This window comes from Vespa crabro, chromosome 20 (genome assembly GCF_910589235.1).
Source record: "Vespa crabro chromosome 20, iyVesCrab1.2, whole genome shotgun sequence".
NCBI classification, from domain to species: Eukaryota; Metazoa; Arthropoda; class Insecta; order Hymenoptera; family Vespidae; genus Vespa; species Vespa crabro.
In genome coordinates, this window is record NC_060974.1 from 1,537,121 (window position 1) to 1,556,281 (window position 19,161).

The following is a 19,161-nucleotide window of genomic DNA, read 5'->3' on the forward strand; positions in this document are numbered from 1 at the left end:
AGTAGTAGTAGTAGTAGTAGTAGTAGTAGTAGTAGTAGTAGTAGTAGTAGTAGTAGTAGTAGTAGTAGTAACAGTTGTAGTGGTAGTTGTAGTGGTGATGATAGTAGTAGTAGTAGTAGTAATAGTAGTAGTAGTAGTTGTGGTGGTGGTGATAGTAATAGTAGTAGTAGTACTAGTAATAATAAAGGTAGTGATAGTAGTAATAGTGATAATAGTATTCTTCGTAAAAGGCCATTCCATATTTTATTATTAGGTTGCTTCTGATAAAAATAAAAAATATCTTCTTTCGGACGGACCTAAGATAAAATGTCCAATCATTGACATTCTCAAAACTAAATGCGTTTCACCGTTTAATATATTTTTATTATCGAACATATATTTATCAAAAGCCTCTCAGACGTGATATCCTTTCTTTTTATCGAAGAAGCACGTAAAACAAAACGCGCTGCTGATCGATCAGGTTATATCGTATTTATTGCATATCGATGAGTTTTCGTTTATTATTATATTTCCTTTCGAACGGAGAATTTTCTCATGTTCGTTCGTTCGGTAAGCGTTGCGATTATTAGAACGATAAGAAAGCTTCACTCGATTTCTCGTCTCGTTTTCTTATCTCGGAGAGGATTAACAGAAATAAATTCGCTCTTCTCTTCGAAAAAGCATATCACAGGGTGTCGTTTAAACGTCGTTTCGAGTGTATATACAACTAAAACATCTCTTTTGTTTTGTTTTTTGTTCCTTTTCTTTTTTGTTTCTTTTTTTTTGGTTTTTTCTTTTTTCTTTTTTGCTTTTCTTTCTTTTTCATTTCCTGTAAACTGTGCACAGATATACTCGACGATAAACTCAACGCTGATACTATTCTATTTACAAAAATTTACGATTATGTAATAAATTATATATTCTCATTTTTCTATTTCTTCTTCTTCCTTTTGTTTCGTTTTTTCTTCATCTCAAATATTTATTCCTTCTATTATTTTCATCTGAAGTCAAGAGTATGAAAGCTCTAATTCCCGTGTACATCTATGTAAACATATATTTTGTTTCTTTTGAATTCATTTGTGTTTATCTAATATATATATATATTAGATATATTATTATATTCATATACAATATATCTCGACTACCGAAAAACACTCTTTGTACTAATCTTTGATCCAACAGATACATATATATATATTCTCGCGAAACGTTCTCTTTTAAAGCCTGCAACTACATATATATATATATATATATATATATATATATATATATATATATATATATATATATAATTGCCGTTTGTTTGGCACGTCCATAATCACGTAGGTAGGTATAGAGGACGATTTTTACGCGTTACATGAGTTTGGACGACAGAGATTAGTCATGAGAAATTTAAAAGTAAACGAGATTGATACAACATCCCCGGTCCACCGTATTATTGCATTTAACAATATGTTACTCGACTAATACTCGCTACTCCGCGTCTCGTTTATTCATTTAATTAGGTATTCATTGTTACGTACAATTAATATATGACGAGAAAGAAAAATATATCTGATACTAATAACGAACACCGCTACCGAAGCAGATTTACATTATCAGTGCCATCATTTCTACGATGTACGTTTGCTAAAAAATGTATTCCTAATGTAATCTCAATTTTATGGAACATTCACCGACAATTCCGGAAGTATTTAAGGTAACAAACGATCATAATTTTCATTACATATTTTTATTGATGTTAATAATATTGTCGCGATAATGTAATATCCACACGTGCTTTTAATTTTCAGATTGGTCATCGGCTAAGAAATTTCTTCATTCGAACCGTACAAGCACGCATATACGCATATATAGGCACACGCATCATAGCGTTCGGAAAATACCACGGACGATATTGAAAGTGATTTACTTAAATACGATTCCATCGCACGACGATTTTCTTGTCGGCAAAGCAAGATGGATTCCTTCTGTTACGTAGGTAAGCTTAAGAAAATACAGATGACGATAGAGAAAAAGTCGAGAGCATAAAAATGGATACAACGACACCGACATCTCGACAAGGTATTTGTGCTTTTTTTCCTTTTTTTCCTTGTACTTTCGTATATCACTCTAATCACAAAAATATCCTGTAGATATACTTGACTATGTTCATTGAAATCAATGTTCTTTCATTGTCAGTTACTCAGTCTTCCTTCTTGAACATATAATCGAATTTCTAAACGATACGGTACACGACCGGACTCGATTGGACTATTAATTGAGTATTTTGAATTCTTCGGAAATTGGCAGGAAATAATAATTGACGATCGTCGGTAGAGAGATTGAGTGTTGCCGCTGGGGTATCATTTCCGGATGAGTTTAACGATAAAAATCTTTAGTCGTCGAGCATGTAGAAATCAATAGAACACAGGTGACCAGTCCCTTTGATTTTCCCTCGCCGTTACCGAGATGTATTCGACGCTGGAAGAGACCGGTAAGCATTGAAAACAGTAATTGGTGCCGGCGTTGTTGTCCCAAAATTGTGTGCCTTTGCATTGAAATCTGACAGCAAATTCCAGTCTCTGTCCGATCGTCAGAGTGTGACAATAGAGAATGAAAGAAAATTTGTCGCTGAAGCCGTCGCACGAATTCGATATATAGCTCGCTTGAAGATCGCTGAAATTCTTCCAAGAATTTAGGGTGTATCTTATGTGAACCGATTTGTGAAAGTCGAGGTTGAGAACTCTCACTGTACCTTGTATGCAAAGAGTTAACGGATCCTGGACAAGAACATTTTCCAAGCACACTTTACGTTCTCGAACGAAATCGAGGAAATTTGGAAGTCCACCGGGTTGTTGAAAGAGCGGTACTAATGTCCTATCAACGACTCTTGATGTGGACGCGGGAGAATATCGTTGTTGCCAGCTCGTAGAAAGGCCGAGATTCGCCGGACTGCTTTCTTTTTGGAAACTGTCGTCGTATATCAAATCGCTATATGCCGAATTTGGTATCTTTGGTATTTCGTCAAGGAAGGTTCTTACATCCGCAAGATCCAAGCCCAAAACATCAGCAAATCTAACGATCTTTTTTCTTCCGGGTGTTCCCGGTGGCGTCTTACCAGTCTTCAATGAGGAACATCGTCTGAGCCTCCGCGGTCTTCCTTCTTCCATTGACTCCCTCCCCTCTCCCTCCTCTTCGTCATCCTCCACATCTTCGTTTTCTTCTTTAGCTTCTTTCGAGGCTACTCGCTCGTCCCCCCACTTGTTCCTATTTATTGAACCACTCCGATCTTTGTTAGACTTCTCTTTGTCCAGGTCCAACAAGAATAGAGATATTTTCTCATCGCTCTTTGCATTTAATACTGTTTCATTCTCGATTTGCAAAGTCACTTCGTTCATTACAGGTTTATTCAATTTTTCCGTCAGTCTTCTTCCTGTGGGACATTCTACTACGAGTTGATCGGCTATATTCAATGTACTAACATAAACGGAGAGGTCCCCATCGTTGATAGCTGACTCTTCCAGATCTGTGTCTATTTGGCCGTTTGCATCCGTAGGACTATCGTCGCTAATCGTTTCCGCCTCCTCCGTAGTAACATTTCCAATGAGTTTGTCGTCAGTAAAATCGCAAGAGGAGGAGTCTTGTTCTTTGATCGGATCTTGAGTAAGTTCTTCCGGGAAACTGAGAAAATCAATAATATCGTATCCTTCCTCCTCGTTTTTCTCGATCGTTCTTGGTAAGGTACTCGGGGCCAAAGTTATTGTACCTATGTTGTCCAGTATCTCTGAGTCCGAATGCGACTTTGGAAGATGTTTGCACGTTGGTAGATAATTGTTGCCGGGCCTGGTAGTCTCGTCACGAAGGGAAACGGTGCTATCGTCGTCGAAAGTGCTCCAAAGAGATTCGTGACTCGGTGAAGTGGTCTCGCGAGAGCTCCTATCGTTCAACGAATCTTCTGAACTGCATTCCTCTTTAGTGGGTCTATTCTGACGAGTATCGAGGCGAAACCTCTCCAAGGGCAACGGTTTGTACTTACTCACGGATAGACTCGAGTCCGACGAATCCTCTCGATATATAGACGATCCATCTACCGACAACGATGGCTTTTCTTTCACCGAGACATCATCCAAATTGTTACAGACATTTGAAGTTGACTCGCTCTCGGAACTTGTAACAGGATCAAAGTAAACCTCGTTCTTAATCTTTTCTGCGTCTGACGATTCTGGATCAAAGTAAATCTCGGAAGCCTCGCTCGCTGGCGAGGTTCCACTTGCCGGCGAAGCGAAAACGCATTCCGACTCGGACTCCTGATCGATTCCTAGCCTCGGACCGTTCGGTGAACAATGACAAGTTTCGTGATGATTCGTCTTAAGAATTTCAGTATTTACCAACAAATCAGCTAATTCCGCCGGCGTGACTTCTTCGGCGGGTGAGCCTGGTTCGTGTTCGAAATCTAGATCATCTTCGAAGTCGCAATAAAGTTCCGTTTCCGGACTGTTTCGCGATTGACGCCGAAAAATACGATCTATGGGATTACCAGCGGCTGTTTCGGAGGGTGCATGCAACCACGAGGCAACCTCGCGCGTTATCGGCTTGGTAATCACTGCTGCCGCCGCCGCCGCCGCCACCGCCACTTCTGCTGATGAGGACGTTGACGTCGTAGTCGGCGAGATACCGCGCGAAGAATCATCCGCGTTACCCAATGATGTAAGCCGTCGATGAAGACGTCGAGCAAAGGCTTCCGCTCTTCCGCGACAACCACCGGAAAAGAGAGAACCCACCAAGCCGCATGAATTATCGGTGTGACCGTGTCCTCGTCCTCGTCCATATTCGGTACCGGCTGAGTTTGTGCTGCTCATCTTCGATAAAGTTTTCTCCGTCTTACCGTCCGACGATAATCTCGTATCGAGATTCGAGGATGAGCCTGTTACCGAGCTCGCGTCCGAGTCCAGCCGAAAATCCGAACTCGAACTCGAACTCGGACTGTCCAATTCCTTTGGTTCGCGATTCCCCGTATTGATCTGAAATTTGAAATTATCCCGTCAAAAGCAACCTAAAATGTAAGTAAGCTCTAAAAATAACAGCTTCGATTTTGCTATACAATTCATTCTACGTAAGCCTTATCGAGTATCGTATCTCGATCACGCTTGCACACATGATTTTCTTTCTTTCGTTTTTTCGATCTTCTTTTCAAGAAAGCAAAGCGAAGCAAAGCTTTAGAGCGCGTGCATGCGAGAGAGAGAGAGAGAGAGAGAGAGGCGGAATCTTTTTAATACATGTATACATCGACCGCGAGAAAAGTGGAGCGGTATAAATACGACTGGCTCGTAGTCAAGTACGCCTACATACTGGACACGTGATTCGTACTTTCAACAAGTACGTCGTCTGGCCTGCCTTAAATACCAACGATTTGTTTTCAAGTAAACGGAATTTTACTCAAACAAAATATTTGCAATTTTTCATTATTATAAAAATCTCATTATATCGATTTGCGATCAGCATGTTTGATTTTTCTAATCGGACAGGACTTTAACCGACATCTAATGCGAATAGAAAATCTACTCTTTCCCTCTCTCGTATTTCGTACTGCGACTTATCGGTAAACCATCGTGCAATGTTGTAAACAAAATATTACGTAAAATATACATAATATAATATATGACATTTCTATGAGACAATCTTGACTCTTGATGATCGTTGTCTATGCGTTATAATTAAATGGCTAAACAAATGTCACTGTTACCATTACCCTCAGGACCGACCATTCATATTTCTTTTTCCCTTTCGTTCCTCTTATAGGAAAAAATAAAAGATTTATTTCTACGTATTAGAGAATTTCGGGCCGGGTTAGTTGGGAAGCAATCGTTAATCGTTTGAGGTGCATAGGCTATTACTGATAGACACGGTGTGTGCGGACGCTGTCGTATTATCTTAGTAGCGGTCACCGACAAGGTAGAGGTTATTTCTGAACTCGCTTATAATGTCTACGTGTGTATGTGTATGATCGAGAACATCGTTGGGATCGTAATCAAAGTTCCTGCTAAATTCTTTGCCTTGGCCTTTCGACCTAAACTTCATTTCTGATTATTGTTATTATTATTTTTTATTGCTAAAAGATTAAATATATTTATACGAGTCCGATAGTTCTCCTTTGACACTTCTCTTATTTCTTTTTATTGTCTTATTTAATATACCTATTTATTTTATCGGACAATGGAACCATGATTATCGGGCATCCTTCGAGATACTATAATTAGTTGTTTTATTATCGTCATCATGAACACGCACGCGCGCGCGAGGAGATTTTTCATCGTCGGTTATTATCGACCGTTCGAGGAGCAACTTTATGATTAAATGTCGATCGATTTCTCTATATATCTCTCTAGCATTCTTTATAATTTTCCTTTTCTTTCATTAATATCATCGATTTGAAATTCTCAAATGAACCTTGAACTTGTTTATTTATCTTCGATAATAAGATCGTCGTCTCATTGTGATTATCGGTTCATCGTCAGCCAGGAAAGGCATTACAATCTCTCTATACATTTTTCGGATATCAAAGTGACTTTCTCGATATTTCTTTGGCCTTGATTCATTAAGTAAACACAATTACCTATATATATACACAAACGCGCACACACACGCGCACACGACATAGGGATGCAAAGCTATGCTGGTCCAGCGAGTACATGAAAAACTCGACGAGTATTGGCTTAGCCAACGTGTACGTGCCAACGTGTACGTGCATTTCATTCGACGCATGAGTACTTAATGAAGATTCAAGGCGAATAGAAATTCGCATGAGAAAAACTCCGCGTATATGCCGAAACTCGCTTAAATACAAACGAACGCACGCACGATCATCAATTTGACGAAATTAACATTATGCAGAAAGGCAGGAGCACGCGGGCTATCTATCATTCCGAACGAAATGATAGATTTTTCCGTCGAGAACGGAAAGCAAGGCGGTCTCGCGATTCGAATGCGAACGAATCACGAGACGTTACTAATAATGCGCGCGATTGTTAGCCCAAGCAATCGGACAATACGTGAGGTTATCAGGGCTATTAACGCTTCACCGAGAAACACTACTACAAGGCAAAATAAAAAGAGAGAAAGAAAACATCGCAAAGTATTTAAGAAGAGTCGAGCTCGGAGAGGAGGCTGGATAAGATAAAATCATGCACCAGAGGAACTTGAAGGGTGAATGCTGTGTTTAAATCTTATCGACGAATTGTTCTTCGTCGTTGGAAATAGTAATGCCGACGAAGAAAGATCTCCTGCGCAAATTCACAAACGTCAACGGTTTCAAAGACTTTCTATTCCGCTTTTTTAAATGAAGTTATCGTGGCATGAATGGGGATTCGATATAATACCAAAGTAAACACAACAAAGTACAAACACGTAATAATTTTGTTTGGAAAGAGAAACTTTTGCCTCTGTTCATAGTTACTTTTAAAACGTATCAGAATCAACAAAAAGAGTTTAAATATCGTGCCTGATGATTGTCAATGTCAAGTATCGTTAAATGAAATTCAATCGCATAGTAATTATTATACCGCATCTTTAATTAACTCGCACTCAATGCAACGTTGAGAAACTAAATAGCAATAAAAATTAAGATTGTAGCGCGCAAGACATGCTCTTCACCCGCGTGTTGCAGTAACGACAATGTCGTTACGCAAAAAGGAAAAAAACCGAAATGAGAGTCGCGAATATTTAAGCAACGTATTTGTATGCATCTAGATATAGTTATTTTCTATAAATGATTTGCCCTTTCGATCGATAGAGGAAGAGGAGCACCTGTCGAATGCAATGGCACCGTGCCGTGTACAGTCTGAAAAAGAGAAAGAAGAGAGAAGAGCGAAGGGTAGGAGACGGTCTCGAGATCTTTCCTACTCCTTCTCGTTCGCTGAGACGCAAATAGATTCGCTCTTCGGCTCGGAGTGCGAGAAGTCGACGGGAGGAGAATGAAAAGAGCGACGAGATTTACAACTCTTCGTTACGACTAGTAAGATACAGGAATATAAATAAAATTACAAATACGTGACGGAAAAGCGGAAAATATAGTGTAAACAAAATCCCGACGATGTCTTGGCGAAAAACAGAGAAAGAAAGAAAGAAAGAGAGAGAGAGAGAGAGAGAGAGAGAGAGAGAGAGAGAGATACGGAGCGAGGGTAAAGAGCAAACGAGACAGAGATCGTTTTCGGTGTCAAGGCATCCCGCAAAAACGCACTATCGTCGGCGGAACGAGTGCATCGTCATCGACACGACCTTCGGTTCACGGTGAAACGTTATATTCATTCATAGGGCGCGTCAGGAATCAAGAAGCGAATAACCTATCGCAAAGACGCCCACGCTAGGAAAGAGTTAGAAAGGAAAAGCCGAACAAGATTTATTCGTGCGCATACCTTGACGCGAAAAGTACATTTTCCTATTTTGAATGAATCTTTCAATCAGAAAAAAATGTCGCGACGCATTTTTACTGCACCTCCTTCTCTTTCTCCTCCTCCTCCCCGCTGAACCCCCTTCTCCACCTTTCTATTTCCCGCAACCGAGACTTCGAACTTTCATCGGTGTATATTTAGAAACACGATCGCATACACAGTGCTGTCTCAAAGAAACAGAAAGAAGAAGAATAAGAAAAAGATGTATGTAGGTTCTGTATTGCTGAATTACCGTGATACTATGTCCGTTCAATCGACCGGTGCTCAATTTTCCCGACTCGAAAATCCCTGAATTTTCTTCCATCGTTGGCGCGACGATCATTTTCCTTTTTATTTTATTTTATTTTTTTCTTCTCCTCTCTTTCTTTTTGATCCTTCTTCCTAGATAATATCGATCGGATCCAAATTCAAGGATCTACTTTGCTATCTTTTTCTCGCATCTAATGATTTTCGAATCTTTTATAATTTGACGATCCTATTTCATAGCCGAAAAATGTTCTTCTCAAGTTTCGACAAAAATATAAGCTCGGTCAGTTTATATTAGATTCGTTAACGATCGACGATCGAGAGGGAGCAATCTCCGTATGTGTCAATCCACACGACGATCTCGAGTGACCGATAAACTTCGCGAAAAAAAATATTCTGACGATTAGAGTTACCAGAATGGGGGATTGTAAAAAAAAAAAAAAAAAAAGAAGAAGAAGGTAAAAAAAGAAAAAGCAAAGATTTAGAAAAAGTGAAATTGGCGATAGATCATCTCGTATTTGTCATTTGATCCGGATCGCGCCACGTTTCGCTCTCGATCGTTAAGGTTTTACACCGGTATGGCCGTCAACCGTTCGTTGGCATGCAACGATCCGATCAATCCTTCGAAATCGACAACAACAATTCTATCGCTTTCTCGCTCGATCGTAATCGATTCATTTTCAATTCCGTGCTTTTCTTCTTTTTTTTTTTTTTTCCTTTTTTTCTTTTTTCGAGCGATCGGACGAACAACCCCGACGTAATCCTGATGCAACCCTGACGCAACCGTGAAGGCTTTTAAAGATTTCGGATTCCTCGAAAGATAATGATGATAAGATGCTGCGTCTGGACCACCGTCAGAAATAGACGAAAAGCAATGAATTTAACTTTCAATGATCGGATTAATGTGAGGAAGGTAGTCGATCAGTCAAATCGCGAAAGATCGGCTAAATGAAAAAGAAAAATATAAACGAGTACTGCGATTTTCGGGGCACGTAACGTCCGCGAACGAAAGCAGAAGGGGCCAGCGCGACCGGCCGGTTCACACACACTGACTTCTGACTGGTCGAACTAGTAGGTGACTCGAGAGCCCCTTCCATATCGCATAGCAACCGCACGTAAGCCTCGCGACTGATAACCGCTTGCACTCACTCGGCCGGAGTCGGCGAATCTGCGGAGACGTCTATCTCTTGAGATGAGCGGTTCTTCTTAAAGACGCTGGAACCAAAAATAGAGAAAAACAAAAAGAGAGTGGGAGAAAATGGATCGGTCACTTTCTTGACGTCGAACGTCGAAATGTCACGTCGCGCAGATATTTTCTTCCATTTCGGCACTACTTTCTTCTTCTCTATCCTTAACGATAACGAAAGCATGAAGTTTGCAAAGAGCACTGACACACGACTCTATTCGAGTACGGATGTGCTCGTGGCGATTGGCCATAATTCACAATTAACGTTAACGAGTCATTGTTCTGCTCGAATATCTCGTATAAGATTCACTGTCACGAGCCGACATTTATTTTTCTTTCTTCTTTACTTTCTTTTTTTCTTTTTTTTTTTTTTTTACGACCGTCCGCACATGCTTTTCGATGGATATCAGCTGCCGAGTTAACACGCAGAATTAGACACGTTGATCAGAGAAGCGATTTAAACTAAATTCTAAGTGTATTCTAAGAGACTTTTATAAAAGATATGAATGAAATATTAATATACAAAAAATATCAAGTGACAATTAAATTAAATGACAATTGTATGACGTCACTAATACGTTTCATACTCGACAATCTCTACTATATTATCAATCGTTATATCTTTAGGGAGAAAACGTATTTTAGTGTCCGAATGTTCATAAAAGAGAACAAGAGGAACACAACATTTCCAATAAACTTTTATTAGATCGTATTCTTTTCTGCGCGGAATACCTGCGATCATAATTGGAATAACTCAGAAATAGCCTATATGGATGGCGCAAAGTTAAGTATTCGCGACAAGTTGAAAGTTTGAAATGCGCGCGCGATTTCAAATAAGGTCCTTCCTTTTTATTTTATTTCATTCGATGCTACAACGACGAACCCTATCTAAACAAACCATTTGAAAGTCGAACATTGTCGAAGTAATAATAGAAAGAGAGAAAGAGAGAGAGAGAAAGAGAAAGAGAGAGAGAAATAAAATTGATTGAAATCGATCTTTCATTTATCACACTGACTTTTTTTTCTATTTACGAAGAATGCAAGCAACGTGCGTTGAAAAATGTAAAATAAAAAAAGGAAAAAAGATAGATATCGATTCCTTTGACACCCCGACGCATAGCACGTAGTAGGCGAAATCCATTGGAAAAGGTCACCCGAGAAGGTCAAAGGTAAAAACAACGAAGAGATACGAGACAGTATAACTCACCGATTATTAGACCACAACGCTCGTAAATATATATCCCTTTTCTCTCGACGATTCGAATCGCGAAGACGTTCAGTATAATTCGAATTACTGCACCGCACTAAGTTATCTATCTACGCACAGCGCCGCACGCACGGCGCAGTTTATGCCGCGCGCCACTATACCGCACTTAAACGCACCGCACTGAAACGCACCGCACCGCACCACACTGTAACTTACTCTTCTCTTTTTCTTTTCCTCTTTCTTTTCTAATACTATTCTTACACGAATGATTATCCTTTTCTTCCTTTATCTTGTCAAATTTTCTTTTATTTTTCTGAGGATCAATTTAGTATTTTTTTTCTATCAATTCAATATGCATTCGCGCATGTTTATATCAGATAAAGAGAGAGAGAGAGAGAGAGAGGGAAAGAGAGAGAGAGAGAGAGAGAGAGAGAGAGACAAAAAGAGAACAAAAATGAAAAAAAAGCGTGCATAAAGGTAAAGAGAAAAAGAGAGAGATAAAGAAAGAGAGAGAGAAAGAGAGAGAGAGAGAGAGGAGAGAGAGAAAGGGAGAGAGAAATAGGAAAAACGTTGCAGCAGCACCACGTTAAAGTGCGTCGGTCGTGAAAATGATGAAGATGAGTCTCTCGTGACACAACCGGTGGGACAAGGGCGACGAAGGTCGCAGCTGCGCGTGACGTTGCTTCGCAAGTGCGTCCTCTCTTGAGAAAGAGAAAGAGAGAGAAAGAGATTCGCGGCGCGGGATTTCAAATCCGGCGCATTTTCCCGCGCTAAGTACTTTATCGATCCAATGCGATTACATACGATTCTATTACAAAGGAAGAACGGGGAAGTTGGTAAGCTTCGAGAGTTTTAAGGAGTCACGCATTTGCGTTCCCACTTATCGACTGATATCGAGCGAGGGGAGCGACTAGTCGATCGGTCGCATGACCGATACGAACGAATCGCTTTTATTTTCGGTATAATACGATTAAGCGTTATCGAGGATAACTTTCAATCGGTTATATTTATTTCGACGGAGAAAACTCAAGTCGTTGAAAATTAAACACAAATTATAAAGAAATTATGATTAAACGATGAATAAGAAGGGTAACGTGATAGGGGATGTACGGACCTGAAACAAACGGGCCAATCGGTAGGAGACATCGGTACCCTCAGTACGCCACGAGAGGCGCTTTAGACAGTACATCCCGCCGTGTTGCGCGGTACGACACGGAGGGATTCATGTCGCAGAATATGCCGCATTGCCACGAGTAGCGTTCTCTCTCTCTCTCTCTCTCTCTCTCTCTTTCTTTTTCCCTTTCTCACTTTTTCTCTCTCTCTCTCTCTCTCTCTCTCTCTCTCTCTCTTTCGCTCACTCGCTCTTTCTCTCTTTTTCTAATTCTCCCACGCTCTATTATACGGAAGGGGGTAAATTCGTGCGTGCAAGAAAACACGCGCGCGCTACCACTGGCAGTTAGGAAAGGATCATTGACGTCGCGAATTCGACATGAGAAATGCCGACAGAGACGACAACGAGGACGGCGATAGAGCTTGAAAAGCTTCGTGTACAGCGAAAAACTAGGTGTCTTCCTCACGAAGGTCTCGCCGAACCAATTACCACCACCGTCGTTCATTCGTTCTTGTTAATAATAAATAATAAGGGAAGAGAAAAAGGAACGATTCACAATGAATATTCGGCGATTGCCCAGTTTCTTTTATCACTACAAAATGCTCGGTGGTCTCCTCGTATCGGCTTTCCTGTTTGTCATCTATCTTCTCTTTCACTGGGGTATTATGTGCACGAACCTGGAAGCTTGGCGACACGTTATCAGCGCGGTAAGTTGTTCCCTCTTTCCAGAAATATGTGAAAAAATATATCTTTCGAAAACGAGAATGAGATGATGAGAAACGCGTTTGATCTTAACTGTCATCCGACAATAAGTTGTACGTGCTTGTGTCTCCTTCGTCTTATGTGTGTAGATACGTGTGTACTTGTTCGTTGTATTTTTGCGCACGTAGATAGAGGAGAATCTGGATTAGCGCGAATTTCGAGAACGGATGCAAGAGCACAGACACGGATCGAAAGAACAGACTATGCGCGAAAGACGAAGAAGGGCAGAACGATACGCACGCGCTCTTTCCAAATTTTCCCTTTCGCAGAAGCGAAACTTATATGGGGAATGAAGGGAGGATGACCTTCAATTGTGTCGCGCGTTCCAACGAATGACACACCAAAATCATTCGTCGTCGAGTCGTTTTACTATTTCATTTCACGTTAATTATTATTCTGACGTATTCATTTTGTAAAATACGAATTACAATTTATAGATAGACTTAGATCACGATAACAATCAATTCAATTTATAAGAAATGATTGTAAATCGATCGAGCTGATGCGCATCCTCGACAAAAAATGAAGAAAAAATAAAACTAAAAAAAAAAAAAAACATTTGAACTTTGTCGGTGTTGACAAAATGAAACGTGACTCGAGGTCTTCGGATAACAACATGGGAACATTGAAACCGCATGCCAAATACGTTGTCTCGTAGATAGAAAAACGATTAGAAAAATTTATTGTTCATAGACTGTTCGTTAATTTAACAAAATTGTCGATAGATTGCAAATAAATACATATGATATACCTTCAACGCGTCAACGATGAAACATTTAAGTCGGATTAGTAAAATTAATAACGACGAAATCGTGGAATATCCACATTTATTTATATCAAATAAATTTCGACAATGTTTTTTTCTTTTTATTTTTTTCTGTCATTTTGTCGCGACGACGTCATAATTCATATGCATTGCAATCGTGCTGGTTACGAATTAATTAAATGCTACGATATGATATTAAAGAGGAAGAGTCTTGCGTAATGAGGTTTACGTGAGGCACGGAAAAAAAAAAAGAAAAGAAAATAGAAAAGGGAAAATGTCAGTATGATTTACAGTGCAGAAATCACAACGATGGCACGGCGATGGGTATTTTGTGCGAACCACTTTGCACGGAGAAGGGTATACATTCTTTGGCCTGTGAAACTTTGCATACCGGCAAGGAAGCAGTATTTTCTGCTCACTGGGAAGCGACTAGACTTGTATTTAAAGCTTACAGGTTGATCGCAACGCTCGATATGTATAACGCTCAATGTGTATGAGTTGAGCGAGAAGCAATATAGTACGCGCGGAGAGTTTAATTTCTTTCTTTTTTTCTTTTCATTTTCATCTTTGCGTTTTTTGTTTTTCTTTTTGTTTCTTTTTTTTTGTGTCATGTTAAATGTTCGTACATATTATATAGAAATATCGTAAATCGCACAATACAATAATATAACAATTAAATTAATAGTAGCCTCGCCGTTAGCATATCCATTATACTTCTTTATTTATTGCTTCTCATTGGACACGTACATGATATATAAACACGTTATTCTAAACAATATCCTTCTGTATTTTTCTACATAATAATCATTTGCAGAACGAAATCAAACACGGATGAGTACGAGTCTCTTTTCTGGATCGACGCATTCGATGTGAAGCATTTTCCCACAGAAGAAGATTTCGGAACTATGATCAAGGATCTGACAGTAAATAAGTTAAATTACACGATATCGACGCAACAAATGCAAAGGCTCGCTCGTTTGCGTACCCATAAAATCGAGGTTGACACCAAAAGGCGTCATCTCGAGATGGAAAACGTTTGGCCACTTTTACAGGAAAACGAATATCTCATAACTATTTTATTCGAAGATCGTGACGTTTTCCCACAACTGATAGGCACTTGCGGGACTTTCTATGCCGTTGAATACGTCAGGTAAGATTTATTAATGAGAATAATCTAAAGAATTAATCTAGTTAAGTTAAAAAAGAAATGTTGAACGATATATCTTATGAGTTTGAAATAATTTCCTAATACATTGTGTGCGTATATGTAGAGATTCTTTAGGATCAATCGTGCACCGTTAGTACCAGAACACGAAATATGACGCATGTGAAAGCTTATCACGTCCAAACTTGACGCGTACATCGTCGGATTAATCAATGTGAAATTTCGTACCGTTAACATGATAAACCGTTACTTTTTTTTTTTTGTTTCACTCTTTACTGCAATATTCATTGACATTGCATTATAAAATGTAGATCCAAGATTTGTGACCGAAGTCCAAAGTAATATGATATGCTTGAGTGCAAGTTGAAGATGTATATCTGTAGTCTAGACAATAATATGATGATTTATAGAAAAACATTGTGTCATTTACGATCAGATCGCGTCATTGATACCGGCCAAAGTGACATGGTAATTCGGTAGGACGATTTTCGAAACAACAAACATTCAGTGTCTTCTCGTATGTACACCTACCACGTACACTCATGTGTACATAATCACGAATTATCATATCAATTTCGGATGGCATTAATGACATTTTTCTGATCGTTTAGACATTAAAAGACGCGAGACTGAGGTTAGATCGCTAACGTCAGACCTATAGAAACACCAACGACGGCATTGGCACTCTCCGACTCGAAGCCAGAATGGGCAAAAAGATTGAAGCTCGCCGTCATGATTATGGATCTACTAGAGGAACTTGAGACGAATTTTCCGGAACCGTTTCATCTCTGCGACGTCAAGATAAATCATTTTGGTTTGCCTCTCGGCGGGCAAAAACTTAAATTTCTCGACTTGGACGCGGTCTTTCCTAAAAGCATTATCGGACGTATCACCGCGGATGGGAAGACCTGTAAGAGACACGAGGATTGTGATTTTTTCGATTGTAGATCGTTATGTTCAAAAAACAAACGATGTGAATCACCGGTCGTTAATAATAACCTACAGGTAATCATATTATTTTGATATTTTTCGGTAAATCTGTCGAACCGATAGATATTTGAATCGTACGTTTGTTACGTGTGTTACATTTCTTCTAGATTATATGCGAGAAAATCTTTCTTGGCTGGACCTTATCAGGAACTATCATTCTACCTGGTTTATTGATGTCAGAACATACCACTAGTTCGCTCGCTGTCCTTTTGCGACAGTGCGCCAATCCAGCCGGTGATGTTACCCATTTGCCACGAGCATATGTACCGAACAATTTAAAAACACGATTGTATAATACGTTGAGCGATATGGAACAAGAAGTTTCCGCATCTTTATGAACTTGGATTTGTGAAGTTGGAAAGGGTTTCTCTTTGAAAAAAAAAAAAAAAAGAAAAAAGAACATGCTCATTACTTTCGCAATTTCTTTTCTAATAGAAAAATTGTTGATAATATTATATTATATAATATGACAACGAGTCGTTTTAGCAAAGAACAAATATCGGCCCACGATTTGCCATTTGGAACATACATACCTATCGAATATATCTACCGAATTACCGAATATAGATACATACGAATATAGCTTATCACGTAGCTAATCGCCTTTTATATTTGGCATATTCAAATGTACAATCCTTTTTCAGGATATACCTTGATAGGTATGAAGTAAATAGACTTCGGCACGTAGAAAGATTAACAATATGTATTAACTTTAACGAGGGGATGTAGCTGTAACACGTTTGCTATACGAAAGTAAACGATCTTTCAAAGAAATCTACAACTCTCGAAACGGCACTAATTCAAAATGATTGTGATTGGCGATAGATAAGATCGTAAGTTGTTTTTGGTGAACATTATTCGAAGAACCGTTCATACGTTCAAAACGTTTGGTTAAGAACGTTTTCTTCCTCTATATTTTTCTTGAAATAATTAAATACCTGTTTCTCGAAAAAAAAATTCTGTTTTCTTATTAATACCACCTCGAGTATGGACTCCATGCGAGTTTCATTGAGCTTGAAAAAAAAATAAACTTAAATCAATATTATTTATTCTTTACAATAGTACGAAACGCAACGATCCTTCCATCTTTTTTCCCTACTTTAAATAACCATTAATTTCTCCCGCTAGAGATGGCGCTACGATAGAACATCATTATTGGCGTCAAATTTTAAATCATTTAAACTGAATACAAATAATTGAACATCGTACCAATGATTTCTAGTTCTTTTTTCGTTTCTTATAAAAAATAAAGAAATATTAAGGTCATCTAAAGACGATGACGATATTATTCCAGTCTGATTTTATTCCGATATAAATATCTCTTATTGTAAGGAATCGTAATAATAAGTTATATTTACTTCATAACCTATGTCATAACCTGTAGTATAACCTACTGTACGTCAATTATTGAATATTTTGGGAAAAAAAAATATATATATATAAAAGGTTAAACATTTTTATCATGGAGGAAGAGTCATCGAAGTGCTGTATGTACTTTGTGAAACGCAAAAATCGATATTGTCGTATGACCGTTAAAAGAGGTAACAAATTTTGTGGAGAACATCAACAGGATTCATTGAATTCTAACGATGCAGAAAATACTGAAAAAAGTAACAAAAGGATAAAATGTCCTCTTGATCCTACTCAGTACGTTTCCATTGTTGTAAGGTTATCGACAATGATGTGAAATAATTTATTTCTATATAAAAGTTCCCTTAGATGTAAAAACTTATAGTTTATACTTTCAGTACATGTTATGAATCAAAGTTATCTAAACATTTGACAATATGCAATGCCCGAAAGATATTGGACGCTCGACCAACATATATAGTCCAAAATGTTAATTTAGATGAAGAAACTGAAGAAATACCACGTCTTCTTCCTCTGTCACAACTCGATCTTTCCGTTGTAGATGCGATAATAAAAAGAATTGATGAAGCTTATGGTATATAATTTATAAATGTGTTGTATATCGATTGTAATATTACATTATAAAACTTAATTTCTTTGTAGAAAAGCTACCAGAAATTTCCAAAGCAATATTACACCATGATATATTAAAAGATGCATTAACTATTTCATCTTGTGGTAAATATGCTAAGAAACACTTGACGCAAAATTCGTCATTGCTAGCACATTTAGAAAAAGCTGAACTTGTCAAAAATAATACTTGCTACATTGAGTTTGGAGCTGGAAAAGGTATAATATAAAATGTATATTTTTTAAAATAGAATCAATAATAAAGAGAATAAATATAATTTTATCTATAGGTAATCTAACTTATTGGTTGGCACAAATAGCAAAAGAAAAACAAGACTCTTGTATATTGTTAGTGGATCGTTCTAGTCATAGACATAAAAATGATAATAAGCTTAAAAAAGAGCAACATAATATTTATGTAAGACGGATACGTGCTGATATAGCAGATTTACAACTTAGTAACATTGCAGAAATCCAAAATTTTCTTAATAAAGTTGGGATTGCAAAACATCTATGTGGTACTGCAACAGGTACTGATTAATAATATATTTTATATCTTCAACATTAACACAATTTTTAACTTTTTAGATCTTGCTATACGATGTTTGATACGAGCAATAGATAATAAATCTAGCGGCAGTAATTATGGATTAGTCATAGCTTTCTGCTGTCATCATAAATGCGAATATAAATCCTATATTGGAAAAGAATATTTAGAACAATGTAAATTTCTTCCAAAAGAATTTCCAATTTTATGTAGCATAGCTAGTTGGGCTACTTGTGGGTTTAATTTAAAAACTGATACTGAATTAAAAGATGAAAATAAAAAAGTAAGGTATGCCTGACATATGTTCTCTCTCTCTCTCTCTCTCTCTCTCTCTCTCTCTCTCTCTCTCTCTCTCTCTCTCTCTCTCTCTCTCTCTCCTACAAATTTTCTTTTAACTTATTTCTTTAATTTCTATTATTTATTGTAGATTCAGCAAACAAAACGTGCGTTCTATCGAACGAGAATTAATTGGTAATAAAGTTAAAACATTATTGAATTGGGGACGTTTAGAATATTTAAGAAACATTGGTTTTGAAGGTTCTTTATTTCGTTATATTTCGTCGGATGTTTCGTTGGAAAACATGTGTATTGTTGCGAAATATTCTGTTACATAGATTAAATAATTATAATTATTAAAAATAATTCTTATTCTAAGAAAAATTCTATGTATTATGTATTAATTAATAAAAATAATGAAAATCTATTTTATTATCTATTCAAACAATAAATTTAAGTCTTTTCTTTGAAGTGTATGTTGCTTTTCTCATTGGCTATCAATTATAGACCGGAACGT

General features: G+C 37.9%; 3 protein-coding genes across 15 annotated transcripts; 2 read left to right on the forward strand and 1 right to left on the reverse strand.

Moving 5' to 3' along the window:
* Nucleotides 1-215: 215 nt before the first annotated feature.
* LOC124431241 (glycogen-binding subunit 76A) lies at nt 216-13,939 on the reverse strand. 10 transcript variants are annotated; one of them, XM_046978884.1, is made up of 3 exons: nt 11,048-11,656; nt 9,804-9,869; nt 216-4,982 (listed from the first exon to the last, which is right to left on the reverse strand). In XM_046978884.1, the coding sequence occupies exon 3, from the start codon at nt 4,818-4,820 to the stop codon at nt 2,379-2,381; it is 2,442 nt and encodes an 813-aa protein (XP_046834840.1). In that variant the 5' UTR covers nt 4,821-4,982; nt 9,804-9,869; nt 11,048-11,656; the 3' UTR covers nt 216-2,378. The 10 variants fall into 10 exon arrangements, with proteins under 10 accessions (XP_046834840.1, XP_046834842.1, XP_046834836.1 ...); XM_046978886.1 differs by lacking the exons at nt 9,804-9,869; nt 11,048-11,656 and adding an exon at nt 12,836-13,939; XM_046978880.1 differs by lacking the exon at nt 9,804-9,869.
* Nucleotides 11,849-16,798, forward strand: LOC124431249 (divergent protein kinase domain 1C). Of its 3 annotated transcripts, none has more exons than XM_046978904.1 (5): nt 11,849-12,865; nt 13,968-14,140; nt 14,501-14,836; nt 15,505-15,856; nt 15,949-16,798. In XM_046978904.1, exons 1-5 carry the CDS (start codon nt 12,716-12,718, stop codon nt 16,177-16,179), a joined length of 1,242 nt encoding a protein of 413 aa, XP_046834860.1. In that variant the 5' UTR covers nt 11,849-12,715; the 3' UTR covers nt 16,180-16,798. The 3 variants fall into 3 exon arrangements, with proteins under 3 accessions (XP_046834860.1, XP_046834861.1, XP_046834862.1); XM_046978905.1 differs by having other exon boundaries at nt 12,121-12,865; nt 13,980-14,140; XM_046978906.1 differs by having other exon boundaries at nt 12,734-12,865; nt 13,985-14,140.
* LOC124431251 (tRNA:m(4)X modification enzyme TRM13 homolog) lies at nt 16,538-19,129 on the forward strand. Of its 2 annotated transcripts, none has more exons than XM_046978907.1 (7): nt 16,538-16,674; nt 17,288-17,488; nt 17,590-17,786; nt 17,855-18,040; nt 18,112-18,351; nt 18,410-18,656; nt 18,796-19,129. In XM_046978907.1, exons 2-7 carry the CDS (start codon nt 17,304-17,306, stop codon nt 18,980-18,982), a joined length of 1,242 nt encoding a protein of 413 aa, XP_046834863.1. In that variant the 5' UTR covers nt 16,538-16,674; nt 17,288-17,303; the 3' UTR covers nt 18,983-19,129. The 2 variants fall into 2 exon arrangements, with proteins under 2 accessions (XP_046834863.1, XP_046834864.1); XM_046978908.1 differs by having other exon boundaries at nt 18,410-18,651; nt 18,796-18,978.
* Nucleotides 19,130-19,161: the final 32 nt, after the last annotated feature.

Excerpts from the sequence above, each read along its gene's own strand:
- LOC124431241 (XM_046978878.1), bottom strand. The coding sequence starts at position 8,730 with ATGATCGTCGCGCCAACGATGGAAGAAAATTCAGGGATTTTCGAGTCG. Across the intron at positions 4,983-8,640 it reads TGAACGGACATAGTATCACG|ATCAATACGGGGAATCGCGA; the intron begins GTAATTCAGCAA and ends TTCAAATTTCAG.
- LOC124431249 (XM_046978904.1), top strand. The coding sequence starts at position 12,716 with ATGAATATTCGGCGATTGCCCAGTTTCTTTTATCACTACAAAATGCTC. Across the intron at positions 12,866-13,967 it reads GGCGACACGTTATCAGCGCG|TATGATTTACAGTGCAGAAA; the intron begins GTAAGTTGTTCC and ends GGAAAATGTCAG. Across the intron at positions 15,857-15,948 it reads TCGTTAATAATAACCTACAG|ATTATATGCGAGAAAATCTT; the intron begins GTAATCATATTA and ends CATTTCTTCTAG.
- LOC124431251 (XM_046978907.1), top strand. The coding sequence starts at position 17,304 with ATGGAGGAAGAGTCATCGAAGTGCTGTATGTACTTTGTGAAACGCAAA. Across the intron at positions 17,787-17,854 it reads AAGAATTGATGAAGCTTATG|AAAAGCTACCAGAAATTTCC; the intron begins GTATATAATTTA and ends ATTTCTTTGTAG. Across the intron at positions 18,352-18,409 it reads TCTATGTGGTACTGCAACAG|ATCTTGCTATACGATGTTTG; the intron begins GTACTGATTAAT and ends TTAACTTTTTAG.